We start from the raw sequence: 20246 nt of genomic DNA on the forward strand, positions 1-20246 counted from the left end.
AAGTGAATTCCAACCCACAAACGATGGTTCAGTTCACCCCGGTCAGATATCCAGCACAGTCCTTTATTTGAGCACTGGCTCAAATTTAGACATTTCTGAAACTCCTAACTTACTGTTTAAAAAATCCAATTTATGTGGGAATTTGGAGCTGATTTGAAAAGAGCTGTGGAGGGTTAGGGTGAGTGATTCTGAAGAATGTCTGATAGAAAGGGCTTCAAACTATGAGCTTTTACAAAGGACTGTACACATGTTATGTTATAGGATAGCATTCTATTGAATTGCTTCTGTTGATCTCCTGGAGGATGGGTTGCAGTGTTTTCTGTTTAGATGTTTCTGGGTCATTATTAAAAAACTCTTTATTGGTGGCAGTGTAACGTCAAATGATTGGCCTTATGGAGTGTTCCATTGATTTGGCACGGTTGTGTCCATGGTGATGGTGTCTTCACTGCTAGCTGCTTTGTGTTATTTCCATCATTGTCAACATAGAAAAAGGTTAGCTTTTGATCTGGTCATCTTTTGAATTCCTTTTTAAGGAGTAAAGTAACAACCGAATGATTTAAGATTACATCATATAGTTTTCCAAGAAATTTGATTAACCCAAAATTGGGCATAACCTTGAAGTAGAACACACGTGCACACCAGCTGCTCAGAAGCTTTGCCCCAGCCGCCTCCAGTGACATTTTTGATTCTGGTTTCCTGTATTTCCCTTCTACAGATCATATTCCATTTGCACAACCTTGGCAATGCAACACAAGTATGTGGCTGTGTACTTGGAAATTTTAACTTCTTACAGCCATCGGAAAACTGCTAAATCTACACTAGTTCTATTTGAAAAGGGTAAAAAAAAAAAAGCTGCCAAAAATGTGGCCTTGAGTTCTGCACTCAGAGCTTTAAACAAAGAAAACAGCACAGGTTCAGTTCCACAGACCCAGAAAGGGGGTAACTAGAAGCACCGTCTGAAAGTGGGGCAGGATACATTAAAGAGTTCCCAGCGCGTCTCTACCAGCCAGCACTTTTAAACCAGCACTAGAATCAGTGGTGCACTGCAGTCCCAGTCGCACAAGCCCTGGCCTCGGTACAGACGGAACTTTCTAGGGCAAATCAAAGCGAAATACTTTTTGCACCACTAGTCTCTCTCAGTGGGTTTGGAGGTTTGTAGCCTCATCTTACTGGATGAAAAAGCAACACATCTTTTATAGAACTCTTAACAACATTGTTTGAAAGAAAGGTTTCATGTTATGTGGTGGATTGATTGAAGTTTGCACCTAGGAAGGGCTGAGTAATCCGTAGATTTTCTTTGTTTGTAAATGCATTTCCAGTATCAAAGTATACAAGTCCAGAGACTTGATTGTCAGTCCCAATTTATTTTTGAGACCGTGCCATTGTGTTAGAGTCATGAAAGAAGAAACGATCACAGAGAATAGAGAGAAAACAGAAGACACAACCGTGTTGGCTGCTAAAGGATTTAGTGGGCATGTCCATGTTACTCACAAAGTTCATCTACGAGCAACAAAATCTTTGGTGTCAGTGTTTGACCTTGAGTTTTCGACCACACCAGACAACCAAAGAAGCGTGCTTTGGTTTGTTACGACAGATTATATCAGCAGGTAACACCTTGTGAGGTGCATGTCCAATATTTTCTATTATGTTTCTTTTGCATTCTATGGATCTTATGCTACATTTAGTTTCACTGTTTTTATCAGTTACCTCTTTTTGTTTTGGTTTTTACAGCCGACCCATATTGCGTTTCATTAAACTTGTTGCAGACAGTGTGTCAAACATTCTTTTGTGTGATTAAGTTTTTCCCATATTAATTAGTGGAAGACTACCAACCTCAAACTAGCTGCGGTTGAATGTAAACATTTCTCACTTGTAGCTCTTTAATCCATCATTGTGTTCCTTACTGGTTACATTGTGTGTTTTTGCTGTCCTTCTGAAGGGTCGAAGTTGGATTGTGAAGCGCAGCTATGAAGATTTCCGTGTCCTGGACAAGCACCTGCACCTCTGCATCTATGACCGACGCTTCTCACAGCTGCCTGAGCTGCCTCGATTGGACAGTCTGACTGACCAGACAGAGGTAAGTACTGAACACACCTCTACACACACACTCACACACACACACACACACACACACACACACACACACACACACACACACACACACACACACACACACACACACACACACACACACACACACACACACACACACACACACACTGAAGCATTCAGGGCTGTGAGGAAAATAATCCAATATGGAGCTTTTTCAGATTTAGGTCCATTTCTTTCACATTTTAACTTGAAATAAATCCTGGCCACAGGTAAAGGCTTATTAAAAGACCATTATTTCCTACTTGTATTATGCAGTACTAAATCTTACACAGCTTTGTTTACGCTCTCACTGAACCATCCAGCACTTGCATTGAATGAATGCTAAATGGTAACATTTGCTGCCCATATACTTTAAAAGAAACAGCAAGATAACAAGGTATCAGATATCTAGATGAAACCTGTTACTGTGCTTTGATATCCAATATGATCTACATGGCCTTTCTCTTTGGAATGCACAAGTTGATATTTTGCCAATCGTTCCCCCTTCAGTCTGCATGTGAAATGTATTCTGAGCCAGACGAAACCTTTCTGGTCAGATTGAGTCTCTAAAAGGAATGCAGATGTCCGGTATCAAAGTGAACTGGTAAACCCAGTTTCTCACAGAGGGGGTATTGTGTAATTGTGTGGACACTTAACAAAGCTGCCGGCAGTGCTCATCACACTTGCACCAGCTGCTGTGTTTATAGGATTCATTGATTATTCTAACAAATGTTCCCTGGATTGTATTGTTCACTGTTGGGACCTTGTGGTGAGCCTCATGCTGTACATTAAAACTGGTGAACAGTGAACAGTGATGTGGATGCAGGTTTATACGAGAAGAGTTCAGCTACTGAAGCCTTGCAGTCTCTCCATTCTTCTCAGAAATGTAAAGTGTCATCATTACCTCAAATGTGCAGATGTCGGGCAACATAAACTATGAAACAAAATGTCCCTTTTTATAATATGAAGTCATAACTGACGATGTCATTTCAAGTGGTTGACTACCATTCAACAGTCTTCAGCTGTGTAATTAGCTGCCTTGTCACTCAGGAGACTTATTAACACCCATTGTAACGGCTAAGTTTAGTATTCAGTGTGTTAGTAGTGGAATACTGCAGTACTATCTGTAAAGTAAAGTAAGTAAGTAAATGTAATGACTTTAACTGGCCTGTGTGTTTTCTGCCATGTTAGTCGGTTTCCCAGATGTTGTTGGCTTACCTCTCCCGGCTCTCAGCCATTGCTGACAACAAGATCAACTGTGGGCCCGCCCTCACATGGATGGAGGTGAGACTGCACTTTCCACTTGCAAAGCTGCAAGATATCATACTTTTAACACAATAAGATAGCCATGTAGATGTTTCTGTCTGAATTACTGGAACTTTAGTCTCACACACTGTAGAGTTGTGTAAATATAAAAAAAAGAATCACGATGACATGTTGCAAACAGCAAAACCACATCAATTAATAACGAAAATTTGACAAACGCTGATAGAGAAATATTCCTTTCAAACTAAAACAAGGACCTGGGACCTTGCAGCGTTCTACTTTGCCATACACGATTAATATGGGTTACTATAGCTACAGGATAATTATAGAAATACTATTGCATTGCTGTAGGATTACTACAAACTTGTAATCAATATCGGCAGAAATTTCAAGCTATAATTGCTCGTAAGTAATTATTCTCAACAGCAAAAATACTTGAATAAGCTGGTAGAAAAGAAGCTGCTGCTTTATATGGCAGAACTATTATATTGTCATGTCTGTTAAGTGTTGGCTAATGGCACCTGTTGAATGAAGTGTGTGTGTGTGTGTGTGTTGTCTGTGTGCTCCAGGTTGACAATAAGGGAAATCATCTCTTGGTTCATGAAGAATCGTCCATCAACGTGCCAGCTATCGCTGCTGCCCACGTCATCAAGCGCTACATCGCCCAGGCCTCGGACGAGCTGTCCTTCGAGGTGACAACACAGCAGTTCACACACACACACACACACACACACACACACACACACACACACACACACACACACACACACACACTCCATGTCTCTCTAGATATACAGAGATTCCTTTAAAATAGCTTGCAGATATTTCCTCCTCTGTTGTTGACAGATACAGTAAAAGAAAATAAAGGGCTCATTCAAACAAATGTTCAGCTCTTCATTTTTAAATCAGATTTATTGTACATATATTTTATATTTGTTTCTTTTCATATTCTTTTTAAAATATGTATTCATGCTTCTTGCTTTTATGTTTTATTTTATGTGAAACAATAAACCTGCTTCGGATGTTCACTGTGAGCACACCCAGCAGTTCATCAGCTCTGGACAAATCACTTTGCTCAGAACAAGCCTTGACAAAATGATGCTCTTGCAATTTAAATAGAAGGCCTCGCTATATATCTATCAACAAGAGGTAAAGGGACAATCCAACACTTTCTATCATTCCTCCCTCTGTTCTCTGCAGGTTGGTGACATTGTGTCAGTGATTGACATGCCCCCTAAAGAAGACACCACGTGGTGGAGGGGCAAGCACGGCTTTCAGGTACGCAGCTCAAAACTCACTCTGCAGGCCGGGAGCAAAAACACACATACACACGTTTTATCTTCCTCTGACCTTTCCTCTGACTGAACTATTCTAACTTTTGATTAGGTTTGTACTTGAGGTATTTCAAGGACAAGGTGAGAACATACTTTGTAAAGCAGATGTCAAATACTCAGTTTGTTCAAAGATAAAGAAAATAAAGATACAAAAATCCTCTTTCTTGTGAAGCTTTTGAGCAGATTACAAGATGAACTGATTCATGTTCCTGTACAGTCTTCAGTCCAAACATTGGAACTTGTGCTGTTTAGGACTTCAGTTACAATCTTCAGTGTTTTCCCTAGGTTTATTTATTTGGGGGTGTGCTGTGGTCCGCAAGGTTTTATTTGTAGTTCCCTCCTCTCCTTTCGTGTGTGTGTGTGTGTGTGTGTGTGTGTCAGGAGCAAAACAGCAGAGGAGTGAATGTGCAACGCAACGCTGTAAACACTGAAACATGCACATAATTTAAATAGATAACATAAGCTTTTACTTTATTTAATAGAAGAGCACCTGTTCAATGTGAAAAGTGAGTTGTGAATATAAAAATAAAGAAATCCAGAAATAAAACACCTTGAATTTCAGGGGGGGGGCGTGGGGTTCCGATGGGGGAGGCGCAGCGCCCCTCCAAGACAATGGTAGGGGAAACACTGATCTTAGCTCTCCCACTTTCAGCTCTCAGCATCATGTAGTCTTAACATTTACATTTATTACTCTCAATTTCCGCTGGAATAAAGTGATTTATTTTTACATATCACACATCATTTCCATTTTGTCTGAGAACCAAAGGCTAACAGCCCATCGTTAAAAAAGAAACAGGGGGGGGCTGCATTAGTGGGGTTTTGCAAGACATCTTTTCTTTTTGAGGAAGACAGACAGTGCTCTTCAACCCTGACTCGGATGAAGTAAGACAAAACATTTAATAGTAGGACACAAAAGCCCCCCCTAGATAATCATTTCAATGAGAACTGATGAGTGACATGACGTCACTTGCTCACTGAAGAGGTGCGTTAGTTTTGTGTTCCTAATAGTTGCACCATGGAGGCATGTTGTTTAACGTACCGGTGAGACATGAAATATGATGCAAGACGTCCAGTTTGAGTTGCAGATTAATTTGTTTCATGGCTTATCAGGCGGCACAACACTGCACAGCGGTTTGCAATCCTCACAGACAAGATTTTATATCTTTATAGCCGCAATTATATTCTCTTTGGTCTCAAAGAGCGTGAGGAGCAGTTAATGGTATACAGTAAGCTACCAGGAATGTGTGCTCCATGTATGTGACTGCAGCACTCTGCCGGATGATGTTGAGTTGCATTGCAGCAAAAGTTGAGTCACGTTCAACCTTCTCACTGGACGCCCTCGTCGCATCACCAGAGCACACATCACTTGAGCACACATCACCAGAGCACACATCACACAGAGCACACATCACCACAGCACACATCACCACAGCACACATCACCACAGCACACATCACCACATCACACAGGGCACACATCACACAGAGCACACATCACCAGAGCACACATCACACAGAGCACACATCACCAGAGCACACATCACCAGAGCACACATCACACAGAGCACATATCACACTGAGCACACATCACCAGAGCACACATCACCACAGCACACATCACACAGAGCACACATCACCAGAGCACACATCACCAGAGCACACATCACACAGAGCACACATCACCAGAGCACACATCACACAGAGCACACATCACCAGAGCACACATCACACAGAGCACACATCACACTGAGCACACATCACCAGAGCACACATCACACAGAGCACACATCACCAGAGCACACATCACACAGAGCACACATCACACAGAGCACACATCACCAGAGCACACATCACCAGAGCACACATCACACAGAGCACACATCACACTGAGCACACATCACCAGAGCACACATCACCACAGCACACATCACACAGAGCACACATCACCAGAGCACACATCACCAGAGCACACATCACACAGAGCACACATCACCAGAGCACACATCACCAGAGCACACATCACACAGAGCACACATCACCAGAGCACACATCACACAGAGCACACATCACCAGAGCACACATCACACAGAGCACACATCACACTGAGCACACATCACCAGAGCACACATCACACAGAGCACACATCACCAGAGCACACATCACACAGAGCACACATCACCAGAGCACACATCACCACAGCACACATCACACAGAGCACACATCACACTGAGCACACATCACCAGAGCACACATCACCAGAGCACACATCACCACAGCACACATCACACAGAGCACACATCACCAGAGCACACATCACCACATCACACATCACACAGAGCACACATCACACAGAGCACACATCACCAGAGCACACATCACCACAGCACACATCACACAGAGCACACATCACACTGAGCACACATCACCAGAGCACACATCACCAGAGCACACATCACCACAGCACACATCACACAGAGCACACATCACCAGAGCACACATCACCACATCACACAGGGCACACATCACACAGAGCACACATCACCAGAGCACACATCAGACCTTTGTCCTTTTTGTTTCCTGTGAATCCTACCGCATTAATAATTACACATAACGATTCAACTTGTATGAATTATATTTGGTGTAGTACTAACTGTCGGGTAGATTTAAACCGTACCCAAAGTAACTTTACGATTCAAGATCAATACGCTATCATCTCTATTCTAAGATTGATGACCTCTGACCTGTGCCTGCTGAGCTCTTCTCTTAGTCCTCGGAGATGACTGCATGATAATCTGCAGCCTTGCAACCATTTCAAACGTTCGCCTGCAAATTGAACCAAAACTGAAGCATACATTTGCGCTGTATCATTTTCTCAGTATATCTAATCCTGTGTGTATTGAAGCGTGAAGCAAGAGTGGAAATAAGAAAAATTTGTAAAAGCACAAATCTCTAAATTGTGGGGAAATAATGTCATAGTGAACAGAGTTACGTTTACTTCTATAAATAAGGTTTAAAACGGCCCATCATTTATTAATAATAAAAATAATAATACATTTTATTTTCATTGTGCTTAAAAGCTACTCAAAGGCACGTTACATATTAAAAACTGAAACAGAAACAGTAAATACAATAACGGTATAAGAACAATTACATAATAACAGTATAAGCTGATTGCTAAGGCAGCAATGGAGAAGGCCCTGCCCCCCCCCCCCAGGTCCGCTGCTTTGACTGGGTGAGTGGTTTGAGGAGGTTGGTGTCTGCTGATCTGAGGTTGCGTGTGGGAATATGTCGAGCAGGAGGCCAGTAAAAACAACATTTTTCCCCTCTTAAGTTTTGAGGCTCAAGTCTGGCTGAACTTCCTCTGACCTGCTGCCTCCTCTCACTGCCCCCTCTCACTGCCTCCTCTCATCACTGCCCCCTCTCACTGCCTCCTCTGCCTCCTCTCACTGCCTCCTCTCACTGCCTCCTCTCACTGCCCCCTCTCACTGCCTCCTCTGCCTCCTCTCACTGCCTCCTCTCACTGCCTCCTCTCCTCACTGCCCCCTCTCACTGCCTCCTCTGCCTCCTCTCACTGCCTCCTCTCACTGCCCCCTCTCACTGCCTCCTCTCCTCACTGCCCCCTCTCACTGCCTCCTCTGCCTCCTCTCACTGCCTCCTCTCACTGCCTCCTCTCCTCACTGCCCCCTCTCACTGCCTCCTCTGCCTCCTCTCACTGCCTCCTCTCACTGCCCCCTCTCACTGCCTCCTCTCCTCACTGCCCCCTCTCACTGCCTCCTCTGCCTCCTCTCCTCACTGCCTCCTCTCCTCACTGCCCCCTCTCACTTGCCTCCTCTGCCTCCTCTCACTGCCTCCTCTCACTGCCTCCTTTCCTCACTGCCTCCTCTCCTCACTGCCCCCTCTCACTGCCTCCTCTGCCTCCTCTCACTGCCTCCTCTCCTCACTGCCTCCTCTCACTGCCTCCTCTCCTCACTGCCTCCTCTCACTGCCTCCTCTCCTCACTGCCTCCTCTCACTGCCTCCTCTGCCTCCTCTCACTGCCTCCTCTCACTGCCTCCTCTCACTGCCTCCTCTGCCTCCTCTCACTGCCTCCTCTCACTGCCTCCTCTGCCTCCTCTCACTGCCTCCTCTCCTCACTGCCTCCTCTCCTCACTGCCTCCTCTCACTGCCTCCTCTCACTGCCTCCTCTCACTGCCTCCTCTCCTCACTGCCTCCTCTCCTCACTGCCTCCTCTCACTGCCTCCTCTCACTGCCTCCTCTCACTGCCTCCTCTCACTGCCTCCTCCTCCTGCCTCCTCTCACTGCCTCCTCTCACTGCCTCCTCTCCTCACTGCCTCCTCTCACTGCCTCCTCTGCCTCCTCTCACTGCCTCCTCTCCTCACTGCCTCCTCTCACTGCCTCCTCTCCTCACTGCCTCCTCTCTCACTGCCTCCTCTCCTCACTGCCTCCTCTCACTGCCTCCTCTCCTCACTGCCTCCTCTCACTGCCTCCTCTCCTCACTGCCTCCTCTCCTCACTGCCTCCTCTCACTGCCCCCTCTCACTGCCTCTCCTCACTGCCTCCTCTCACTGCCTCCTCTCCTCACTGCCTCCTCTCCTCACTGCCTCCTCTCACTGCCTCCTCTCACTGCCTCCTCTCCTCACTGCCTCCTCTCACTGCCTCCTCTCACTGCCCCCTCTCCTCACTGCCCCCTCTCCTCACTGCCTCCTCTCACTGCCTCCTCTCACTGCCTCCTCTCACTGCCCCCTCTCCTCACTGCCTCCTCTCACTGCCTCCTCTCACTGCCTCCTCTCACTGCCTCCTCTCACTGCCTCCTCTCACTGCCCCTCTCCTCACTGCCCCCTCTCACTGCCTCCTCTCACTGCCTCCTCTCACTGCCTCCTCTCACTGCCCCCTCTCCTCACTGCCCCCCTCTCACTGCCTCCTCTCACTGCCCCCTCTCCTCACTGCCTCCTCTCACTGCCCCCTCTCCTCACTGCTCCCCACTGCCCCCTCTCCTCACTGCTCCTCACTGCCCCCTCTCCTCACTGCTCCCCACTGCCCCCTCTCCTCACTGCTCCTCACTGCCCCCCTCTCCTCACTGCTCCCCACTGCCCCCTCTCCTCACTGCTCCCCACTGCCCCCTCTCCTCACTGCTCCTCACTGCCCCCTCTCCTCACTGCTCCCCACTGCCCCCTCTCCTCACTGCTCCCCCACTGCCCCCTCTCCTCACTGCTCCTCACTGCCCCCTCTCCTCACTGCTCCCCACTGCCCCCTCTCCTCACTGCTCCTCACTGCCCCCTCTCCTCACTGCCACTCCTCTTGTGTTGGCTTGTCTTGCAGTCCGGCTCACTGGCAGGGTGGCAGCCAGCAGGCACTTAACTGATCGCTTCGGTTATATTTCAGATGAGCTGTCAGTGGATAGATACCACTATACCCTCTTCTGGATTACACAGCTTCTCCCTCCAAACATGTAAAGACATGGAGAAGATTTTCTCCACTGAGAGATGTCGACTATGAGCCAAGATCCAGATCTACACCTTCTAGATTGATACTAATGGCTGACTGAAACTCAAACGGGACCTATGTGTTGTCATAGGCCTATGTTTTTTAGTTGGGGTTGCAGGGGACATATCCCCAATATTAAGAACATGTGTATTTGAGACCCCCCCTGACACATTTCCACCAGAAATTGGTGCATATAAGTTCACCATAATGCAGGAAATGATTTTCCGGGGGGAAGACTGCCGGAGCCCCGCTTCATATGCATGTCTCCCAATGTTGAAACAAAACCTACATCCTTATGTGTTGGAAACTAACTGTGAGGTGGCACAAACACACCTGCAGTACCACCTGTATCCATTAGGGGGTAGTCAGTGATGTTAGAGGTTGTGTTTGCTACTGGACTACATCCGGCATATACAATGTAGGGTTTACATTCAGATAAAAACATCTTTATATACATAAAAAAGATATGTAAATAGCAGTTTGGTATGGCTCAGTCTTCATTTAATTGTCTAAATCTAAATGTACTTCCTCCCACCTCACCCTGCCTGTCTCACTCCTGTACTCTCTCCAGGTTGGCTTCTTTCCCAGCGAGTGTGTGGAGCTCATAAATGATAAAGTGCCGCAGTCCATGACCAACACGGTGCCAAAACCAGGTACTCCTCCTCCTCTTAAACCATTCACAGGAAATGTGTTGGAAAGAAGTTATCACTGGTGGCAGGTAATGTCTCACTGATGTGGCTGCTCGTTCAGGACGTGGTTAGGCCTGTGATGATGATGATGATGTGGGTCGGGATGTTTCACACCTTGCAAAACAAGGTATTGCAGGTCTGAGAGACTTGTGTCATGGAATTGATTTTGTATTAAAACAAGAGCTCTATACAGGATTTATGTTGGTATTTTATTTAGTATAACATCTTTACACCATCATTTCATCATTTGTGAAATGCAGCGCAAGTATAGATACTGACCAACCTAAACTTATATTCAATATGCAGAGGCCTGTTAGAAGTCCTCACCTGTTTTCATACAACCAAATCACAATACATGATCAACAGTACAAAGATAATATGACTTTAATCATATACATGTTACAGTTAAAGGAAAGCATCATCCCCTGAACACTTAAACACTTCACAACATTTGGCAGCTCTCATGTTTGTTATGGGCTCGGTCATAACAAACATGAGAGCTGCCAAATGTTGTGAAGTGTTTTTGATCAAACCCCCATGTCTTAATGTACCAATCCACATCACGCCCATGTCTTCCAAATCCAAACACTGATCCAACCAATATGACTCACTGTCACAACCATCTGGCTGGCTCTGGGGTGAGCCAGTGGAGCCAGGATTCCTCACCATCAAAGAGTCTCCGGGGTGCATTACGTGATGACGCAGCGAACAAAAACACCAACCCCACAAGATCAACAATTGTGAGGGAAAGAATATAATTTTAGGCGCAGGGTTTCGGGTGCTGTTGGACGCACGTTATCCGATGAGCCAATCAAGTCTCAAACCCAGGTTTTTGAGCCTTTCAGGCTGCTTGGCTGATGAGAAATGCATGTTGCAGTGTAGTTAACTGTTACAGTGCACACACAGCACAATCCACAGACAGTCCCTCACTTAATCTGCCCGCCCACTCCCTGCTTTTGAGCAATGACCCAATGCTGCAGCTTTTTTGTTAGTTTTTTGCATGCTTCCTTATTTGACAATCATGCATTTTCTTCTTTACGAAGGTTCTTATCCGCAGGTCAAGTATTTTATTTAGATATCCTGAATACGGTTAATAGATACATTACATTTTTTCTCTTGAATAGCTCATTTTTATATATCTTTATTATTAATGAGTTATGTTCAATCAGAAATATGTTGTTGTTTGTAATAATCTACATAGCCATAACCAGTCCAATATTTGGTTTTCTATAACCTCCACATGCCCTGTTGTCAGCACTATGAACATGACTCTAAATGAGCACATCCTGAATCAATTTCATTATCACCAGCAGAACAAATGACTAAATGTATTGATGTTTAAGCTGCCTGCGTGTTCTCCTCTGCAATGCATCATTAATACTGTTGTTGGATGTACAGTAACATTAGCATGTGTCTTGATTTGTTGCATTTGACTGTGACTCCTGCCTCAGCCTCCCCCTGCTCTGGCCTGCAGCCTGCTTCTTGGAGTCTCTTCCCTCCCTGTGCGTGTTGGTATACACACTTCATCCACCTGTCCACTCACTCCACCTTCACTCATTCACACACAAAATGCATTTTCACATTTGGACGACATATTGTCCATCTGAGTTTGGAGGTAATTAAAGTTATAGTCCTTGAGATTTCAGTCCTTGTTGACTTGACAATACCTGTGGTTACTGGTAGTAACAGCAATTACAGTTTAAGACTACAGGTCGCAGAATTCTGGGGGTAGCAGAAGTCCTTGAACAGACAATTTGTCAGAAATAAAACAAGAGCAACTGGTGCATGTCTTTACAGTAGGCCAAACACACGTTTGCAGTAATAATATTAAGTTGGTCAAGCCTGTGAAATGCTGGGATAGCAGTAACTTAATACAACTCTGATACAGTGTCAACAGTAAACATGAGGCTGATATTAATCACACCAAATTACACACAGTAATGCTGGATTACAGGCTGCATCGTTCCCCTCGCGTAGGTATGCAATTTGAATTTCGTGGAGGACCCTGACATTGAAAAATAAACACTATTGTATAGAGGGGTAATTACAGAATGAAAATAGCTATTGCTGTGGAAAAAACGGGTTTTGATTTCATGGAAGTCTTCAGGATTCTAACTTTAAAGTTCTCATGAAAGATGGCTTGTTTTATTGAATGCAAAGTTTCTTTAAGTATATTTCATTACTAAACATTTTTCTTTTATCTACAAACTGTCTCACAACACGTATTTATTGCTTTAGCATCAAAGTATAATTTCTATGCAAAGCTACTGACCTCACAGAGCCAAAGTACACATTTGCTGTGTTCTCTAACTTGAAGTGCTTCTCTCCCTCTGCCGACTCTCTCATGTCTCCACCATCCATCCATCCATCTGTCTGTGGGTCCATCTGTCCATCGGGCTGCATGCAGACTTGGAGATGGAGAGTGTAATACAGGACAGTGCATGGGTGGCCGACCCGCTAAACCACTACAGCCTAAGTTCAGGTAGACTAAAATCCTTTGGTATGCTGCATCGCCGCCCCCTAACCAAACCTAACTCCACAACCCAAGTGATGTGTTTGCACTGTTTGACTCTAATATAGTCTGTACCTGTCAGTAACTTAGCATATGGGTTGAAGATTCACTCTTCACACAGGAAAACATTTTGGTGTTACATTACAAGAGGAGGACTTTTCACAACATAACAGATTGCCTTGTCTATGACCTTCAACACAATTATCCACTTTATCTCTGAGCTCTGTTGGTGGACCAATACAACTCGAGCCACATCTGACCATGTAGGACTGGCTGCTGTGGAAATAAGTCTTTTTTTCAAGTGTGTGTGTGAACTTTTTCACTAGACTTGCAATAATCTCATACAGGAACAGGTCTGTGTAATGAAAACAATGGCTTTTTCCCCCTGTTAAGTGTGCTACTTAAAGTCCTGCAGATTCCTTCTGTATGTTGGATACGCTTGAGGTTTTGCATGGCATCTGTCTGTAAAATAATATATATATACTGTATATAAACGTTTTGTCATTAGATGTGGTGGTGTAAAAATCAAACCCCCACTTTTCAAATGTTGCTCTCAAAAGAGAAGAATTGTATCCCTCCAGCCCCCAGTTCTTCTCTGTTTGACCCCTCAAGGTGTATGCTAATGCCTTCAGGGGTGAGCCAGGTTACTACAGCATTTTTCAAAGCTGCTGAATGTTCCCTGTGTCTGGATGGGGGCCAGCTGTGTTTGTGTGTGTCTGTTTGGTCGAAACTGAAAGGCCACGGCTCCCCTGCCGTGGTGCTAGGTCTCGACCGGCCTTGATTTATTTAATCCTTTTACAATGAGGGGGCCTGTAAATCCATCCATTGAGCGTTAAGCTTTGTCCTGCAACAGTAAGAATCTCTGTCTCCCTCTCCATGGTGACTGAAAGAGCACATTCCTGCAGGGAGCCACACAACTTTGGCAAAATATGTTTGCCCTGCGCTTGATCCACTCTGCTCACCACTAACCTTTGCTGTTTCTGAGTAAAACTATGGAAATTGTTAACATGCTGCACTGCTCCAATTAAAATGGAGACGATAGAAGCCATTCGTCCTTCGGTACATGTGCATGTGTCGTGAGAACAGACTTCTCTCTTCACTGTAAAAATAGACTCTTTTGTTGACATCAATGTGAAAATAAAGAGTTGTGAGCTTTGGATAAAATGGACAGTCAGCCTTCTTTCCTCCCCAAACAGCCCAATAGACCTACCAGTTACTGACCCAGATGTAGAGCACCCTCTGTTCCCCTCCTCATTGCAGGCCTTCGTCATGCCTGGGGACCAGTGATTTGGGCAGCTGTGAGCATACATCAGCCAAGACAGCTGGCTATGTGAAGAAGAGAGAACGGGAAATGGAAAGAAAATGTGAGACAGAGTAATATTTGTCCTCCTGTTCCCGAGGATCTCAGATCATTTCCTGGTGCTCAGGCTCTGGGCTGTGAAACTCTGCAAGGTCCCTGTGTAACATGTTGCTTTGTAGCTTCTATAAGACAATGTTGGTGTCGGCCGCACCTTTGTTTGGGGAGGCTGCGTTTGTTTACATACTAACAACTCGGGCTGCGTTGTAAACTCAGTGAGTGTGTAAAGCACAGAGAATATGTTTAACGCCTTTGCTCCCTTTAGTGGAGTTACTGCGAAATGTTTGCTAATCAATGTATGCAGTTACATTACACAGTTGTTGGCATCATTATCATGATCTGTTGCAAAAGTGTCTCATTACTAAATATAAATGATTAAGTATTGTGTTGCTGCAAAGTGTACGGGCCTTTAACCAGCAGGTAGGAATTCTGATTTACAACCGAGATTATGTTTCAGACCGCATGGCGTTCTTATGCTCCTGTACATTGAACTTGGCCTGCAGCTGCAAAATACACTTCCTCGTTTTTTCCACATGCGAGCAGTGACATCGATTATTCAGATCCACGCAAAATAGCAGCTTTATAATACTTGATCCAGTCCGAAGCTCTCATCCTGTTTCATGGTGTATGACATCAGGGTTGAATGGTGTTTTTCAGCATGTCGCTAATGGTCTTTCAGTACTAAAGGCATACTCACATGTTGAATTCATAGGATTTTACTTTCAAGATATCATGCCAAACATATCAAAGTAAAAAGCACTACTGTATACAAAATGGACACATGAATTAGAGGAGAGAAAACTCTTGTTTATTCAGCCGCATGCCGTCTTTTACACTCCTGTGCATCATCAGTTGAAGGAGAAGTTAAGAGATCACTTTGTACTTTCAGAAGTTACCTTTTCACCTTGTTTCTGCTCTGGAAGTGATAGTGTAGCACACATACAGTATGACTATGATCTCTGCTGCACAGAACACTTTAATTTAGTTTGACTTTCTCAGTAATGTTCCCCAGTGTGTGGACTTAGTGCTGGCTGATATTAGGGTGGAAAACTATTGTATAGAGCTCGACATTACATGCACATGCAAGATGCACAGTGATGGAAATACAAGTACCTTAAAAGTGTACTTCAGTAAAGTCGGCCACTTGATTAAATGTCCTTAGTTACTTTACACCACTGAAGATGGAAACTATCAGAAATTTGAGGATCAGTATAAAGAAATGTTTGTCTTTGTGTTACTTGTTATAACACGTCAGTTTCACGTGCACTGGAAAAGTCTGATTCCAGTCTTGTGATTCTGGACCAACAACAAATTAGTTTTACTTTATTTTGACTCATGTCTTCTTAGGGACTCTAGTTAAGGAATTAATAAGATAAGGCGTTCACGGGGCCAAGAGGCCCCTCAGAGGGAGAGACTATTTACAGTCGAGGCAAGGTCGTCCTATATGTGGTTTTAACAGAGTATGAAAGCAGGGATGCTGCTTGTTTGTGTGTGTGCTGTGTGCAGTGTAAAGGGCTATTTTCCACTGTGTAGGTGTAAACCACCAGCTTGCCTCTTGGCTGCCTGTCTCCCATGCTGCCTTCAAATGCTATTGAGAATATTAAATTCATGCACATGTGCAGGTCAGCAATATAAATATGAGTAGTGTGCTTAACGGAAGAGAACATGAAAGTTATGTTAGCAGATGATGATCAATAGGGATGCATACATACAAACACATCAGTAACATTCTTATGGCACATCGTATCAGCTTTTCTTTCTGCAACAAAGCACAACATGGTGCAGTTTTACAAGCCGTTTTATCTCACATGGATGTATCTGGCAAAACATGGGAGCATAGAAGCAACTCCTTTATTACTTTTTGGGACGTGATATGTTTTTCAGAAAACTCATTCTGCATGCCTGCCTTAATATATTAACTAATAGACGTTGATTGATCCCACCTACTCTGTCATATTTAGTTTGTATACAAATTGCTTCAATAATACTCGCATCTTTGTTACACTGGGATTACAAACCGGTAAAAAATAAAATAATTCCGGGAGCACCTGAAGGTAGCATATGTAAAGCAATACGTTGCAGCGCAGCTCTGAGTGGATTGTAGCTGACGGAGCAAAGAGAAGCGTCTCCGCCTCTCCTCCCGTTGTGTCTAAACTTTAAACTGTTATCTTTCTTACTTGGCCAAAGGGACCTCGCCGTTTTCAGTCAGATGAGGTTTCAGCGGTGTTTTGTATAAGTGTACGGTTAGAAAGAAAGAAATAACTTAGCTGTACTTTGGACCTATTTTGAATTCCTGTCTTAAAGCTTCAAAGCAAGTCTCGCGTAATGGAGCGAAGGTAAGAAAATGCTTTTGAATTTGTGTGATTTTTTTTATATTCGCTAAAGTATCCCCTCATGGATATGTAATTTAAAAAAAATGTAGTCATGACATCGTTAACAGTTAACTTCGCCTTCTGCTACACGTATCGTGTTTCAGTGTGAGTAAACGATGCCCAGAGACTGCACTGTAACACAAGTCTGGAAAACTTTGCGCCTTCCTCATTTTACTCAACACTTTTCCATTAGAGGAAACATATAACGAACAAAAAAGTAACTTTTTGAATAATATTGGCCTCTTCTCTCAAGTGTTAAAGTATGTATAATTTACCACTACATTGTAAGCTGTTAAATTCGTTTAGAGGCTCAGGAAAGTGAAACCTGCGCTGCAGTGACAGGCAGTCAGCTCTTCATGGAAATTTACAAAAAAAAAAAAAAAGTTACTACATAATTGAATTTATAAAAAGTGGCTTTGGGGAGTCACACCTATTTTTGAGACTCAGTGATTTGAAAATTGCTCTTGGTACCGATGCTTACATGATACTTTTGTAGGAATTCTGATTCCTCTGATGGGCTGTACAGTTTACCATCTGGTATAATTATTGGGAGAGACCCCACAGGGCCCAGCTGACGTCGCCCCCCTGTCCTCTGCTGAAGTTGTGTTCAGTGGTGCATTGAGAGATGGAACAATAAGGCATTTTGCTCCTGCTATCACCACACACTTAAGCTCTCTTGTCCAAACAGAGGTTACTGTCACTCATGGCTGCCTTTTGATAGGCAGACACTGCTCTGTTGTTTACACACTAAATGGCCATCCAGAAACACCAAGAGGGTGTTAACACAGTGTCTCCATGTTATGTTCTGTTTCTTAGTTTGATAAGTAATGCAAACATTATCTCTGTGGTCGTCACCTCCCAATGGACAAATGTCCTTTTCAATGACTGCGATCAGAAAGCCAGATTAATAATAGCCATTAAGTTGGCTTGTTGACTTCTTTATGTGCCTTTTAAAAGATTATATTCTCTAGAAAAGCAATTTGCGTACATTGCAAATTGCAGACATTCAAAATCGCAATGTTTACTTACGTGACTGTCAAATTCCTCCATTTTTCTGCATTACTGGTTCCAGAGAACCTGACTGTAATATGAAGGACCCGCCACAGTAAAAAACACATTTGGTTCATTTAGAAAAGCTTTTGGTGCATCAACAGTTCACATTCCAGCCAAAACCCCTTTTCTCACAGCAAGTAGATTTCTGAGATAAATGATGTAATTATATCCAACCATTCACATGATGGCGTCTTGAAACTACAACAGTAAAGAGGAGGGCAGTTTGAATTTCCCGCTCTGCTGCCTACATGAGCATGGCTGGCTGTTGAGTCTCGAGGGGGAGCTGGCTGAAGTGAAACGACTGAGCTGAGCTGTAATGATAGCATTGTGAAGCCCCATGGAGCTGTGGTTATGTCTACTTGTGGTTGTGTATTCAGGGAACACTCTCACGCTAGAGTCTGCTGGTTGGCTCTATAATGTCACTGCTCTACTTTAGGAAGCAATGGCCCTCTGTTGTGTTGCTATAAAGTTTTCCTCCACTCTGCGTCCTCTGGAAAGCTCCTCGCTAACTGAATGGAATGAGGCAGTCGGTTTTAGGGCTGGAACGAGGACACAGAGGATGATGTTTGCCATTACGTCTATAATTATTCCTGCTGTAATGCTTGGCCTCTTTTCTACTCAGCCTTGAATCATCATATCCTGCCTCTCACTGAGCTCTCTTGGGGAAAAGCCTCATCATAGTCACACTGTCAGTTTTCCTTAGGCATTATAACTATCCTTCCCTGGGTTTAGCCTTGTCTTATTGGAACTGTATCTGTTATCTATTCAAATGCCAGGCAGGGCCTATTGGCTCTCTTTTCCCTCGCTGTGAACACCTGGGCCCCCACCCCCTCCTGGTGTGTCACATATAAATATACCATCAGATGTTATGATGGTTGCAAATAACCATAAATATTCTACAGAAACCATTTATCTCAGCTTTTTGTGTTAAAGAGGCACTCCACTAGTTTTACACATGGAGATCATTATACCAGGCATATAGTTGGATGGATTTCCATTTTTGCCAGTCCGGTGTACGAGTTTAAACCGGTTTGATTTTATGAGAACCAGCTGAACCTGCATTTGTCTCTTTGACAAGTTCTGACAAATTCAAAATAAGCTTACATCAGCAACCTGTGTCGACGGTGTCACAGCGCTAAGTCCAACTTAATACTACTCAATAAGCAATCTGACAACGTGATTAAAACGATATGTTTTATCATCAGTGTCTGAGCGTGTCGAGGCCGGCAACATGAAGGACATTTCAGTCGAGGTGGGAGGGATGAAGATGCGTACGATGTTTGTTCACTAGTAAGTGTGTTTTTCGGTGTGACAAGATCAGGCGGCAACCGTCGGGTCTGCAAAGTGAAGCCAATGCAGGAGTGCTCCACTTCACTGGTTGCAAAAAGAAGTCCGGTTGTAAAGAAGTCTATGAGAAAAATACCCGACTTCTCACTTGATTTTTTACCTCAGTAAATATTTTCCTAATGAGTTTATGTTCTCAATCTGTAGTTTTAAGCCTTCTTCAATACATAATGATGTTAATTTAGTCAATTATGGTCCCATTTAGAGTAAAATAGACAGTAAAGCAATGTAGGCCTTTGGGCGGGGCTACCTTGTGATTGACAGGTTGATACCATGGTGTTGTCTGGTCTGTGCTCGCCATGTTTTTGTCTTACACAGTTTGTGTAAGACTAAATAAGTGTTCAGCATTTGTTAGTTAGCTCCACCCTCTCGTGTCACTTCTGGTTGAACAAAAAAAAGGTGGGGAATGCTAAACACAAGGCTTCAAAACCATAGTCCACAAACGAATAGGTAACGTCACAGTGACTACGTCTTATATACAATCTATGGACGAGACATGGCAGAGTTGGTCTCAAAGATAACTAAAGCGCCTGGCCCGCCACGTCTGGGTGTTTGGCTTAAAGGTATATTATGTAACATTTCCGCATTTCTAAAAACAGCTAGACTTATGTTATATATTTTTAGTCATGTACTTACATTATCCCAAATGTTTTAGAGAAATATTTCATTTTAATCAAGGTAACAGTGTGTTTCCTTTGTGTCAGCGTTGTGTTTGTCTTCAAGAAGCTGTCATAAATTGACCTCGGT

At 43.9% G+C, this 20246-nt stretch overlaps 1 protein-coding gene across 8 annotated transcripts in view; it reads left to right on the plus strand.

Moving 5' to 3' along the window:
• Nucleotides 1-20246, plus strand: part of arhgap32b (Rho GTPase activating protein 32b) — a 112477-nt gene that overhangs the window by 65352 nt on the left and 26879 nt on the right. For 5 of the 8 annotated variants that reach the window (XM_029447696.1, XM_029447695.1, XM_029447697.1 and 2 more), the window contains 7 exons: nucleotides 1940-2077; nucleotides 3283-3375; nucleotides 3927-4049; nucleotides 4558-4635; nucleotides 10744-10825; nucleotides 12313-12363; nucleotides 13269-13343. In XM_029447696.1, the coding sequence (XP_029303556.1) occupies nucleotides 1940-2077; nucleotides 3283-3375; nucleotides 3927-4049; nucleotides 4558-4635; nucleotides 10744-10825; nucleotides 12313-12363; nucleotides 13269-13343 (640 nt within the window). Of the gene's footprint in view, nucleotides 1-1939; nucleotides 2078-3282; nucleotides 3376-3926; nucleotides 4050-4557; nucleotides 4636-10743; nucleotides 10826-12312; nucleotides 12364-13268; nucleotides 13344-16839; nucleotides 17067-20246 lie in introns of those variants that run through there. The other 3 variants (XM_029447698.1, XM_029447699.1, XM_029447703.1) reach the window with 2 other exon arrangements.

This window comes from Cottoperca gobio, chromosome 14 (assembly GCF_900634415.1).
Source record: "Cottoperca gobio chromosome 14, fCotGob3.1, whole genome shotgun sequence".
Classification (NCBI taxonomy): Eukaryota; Metazoa; Chordata; class Actinopteri; order Perciformes; family Bovichtidae; genus Cottoperca; species Cottoperca gobio.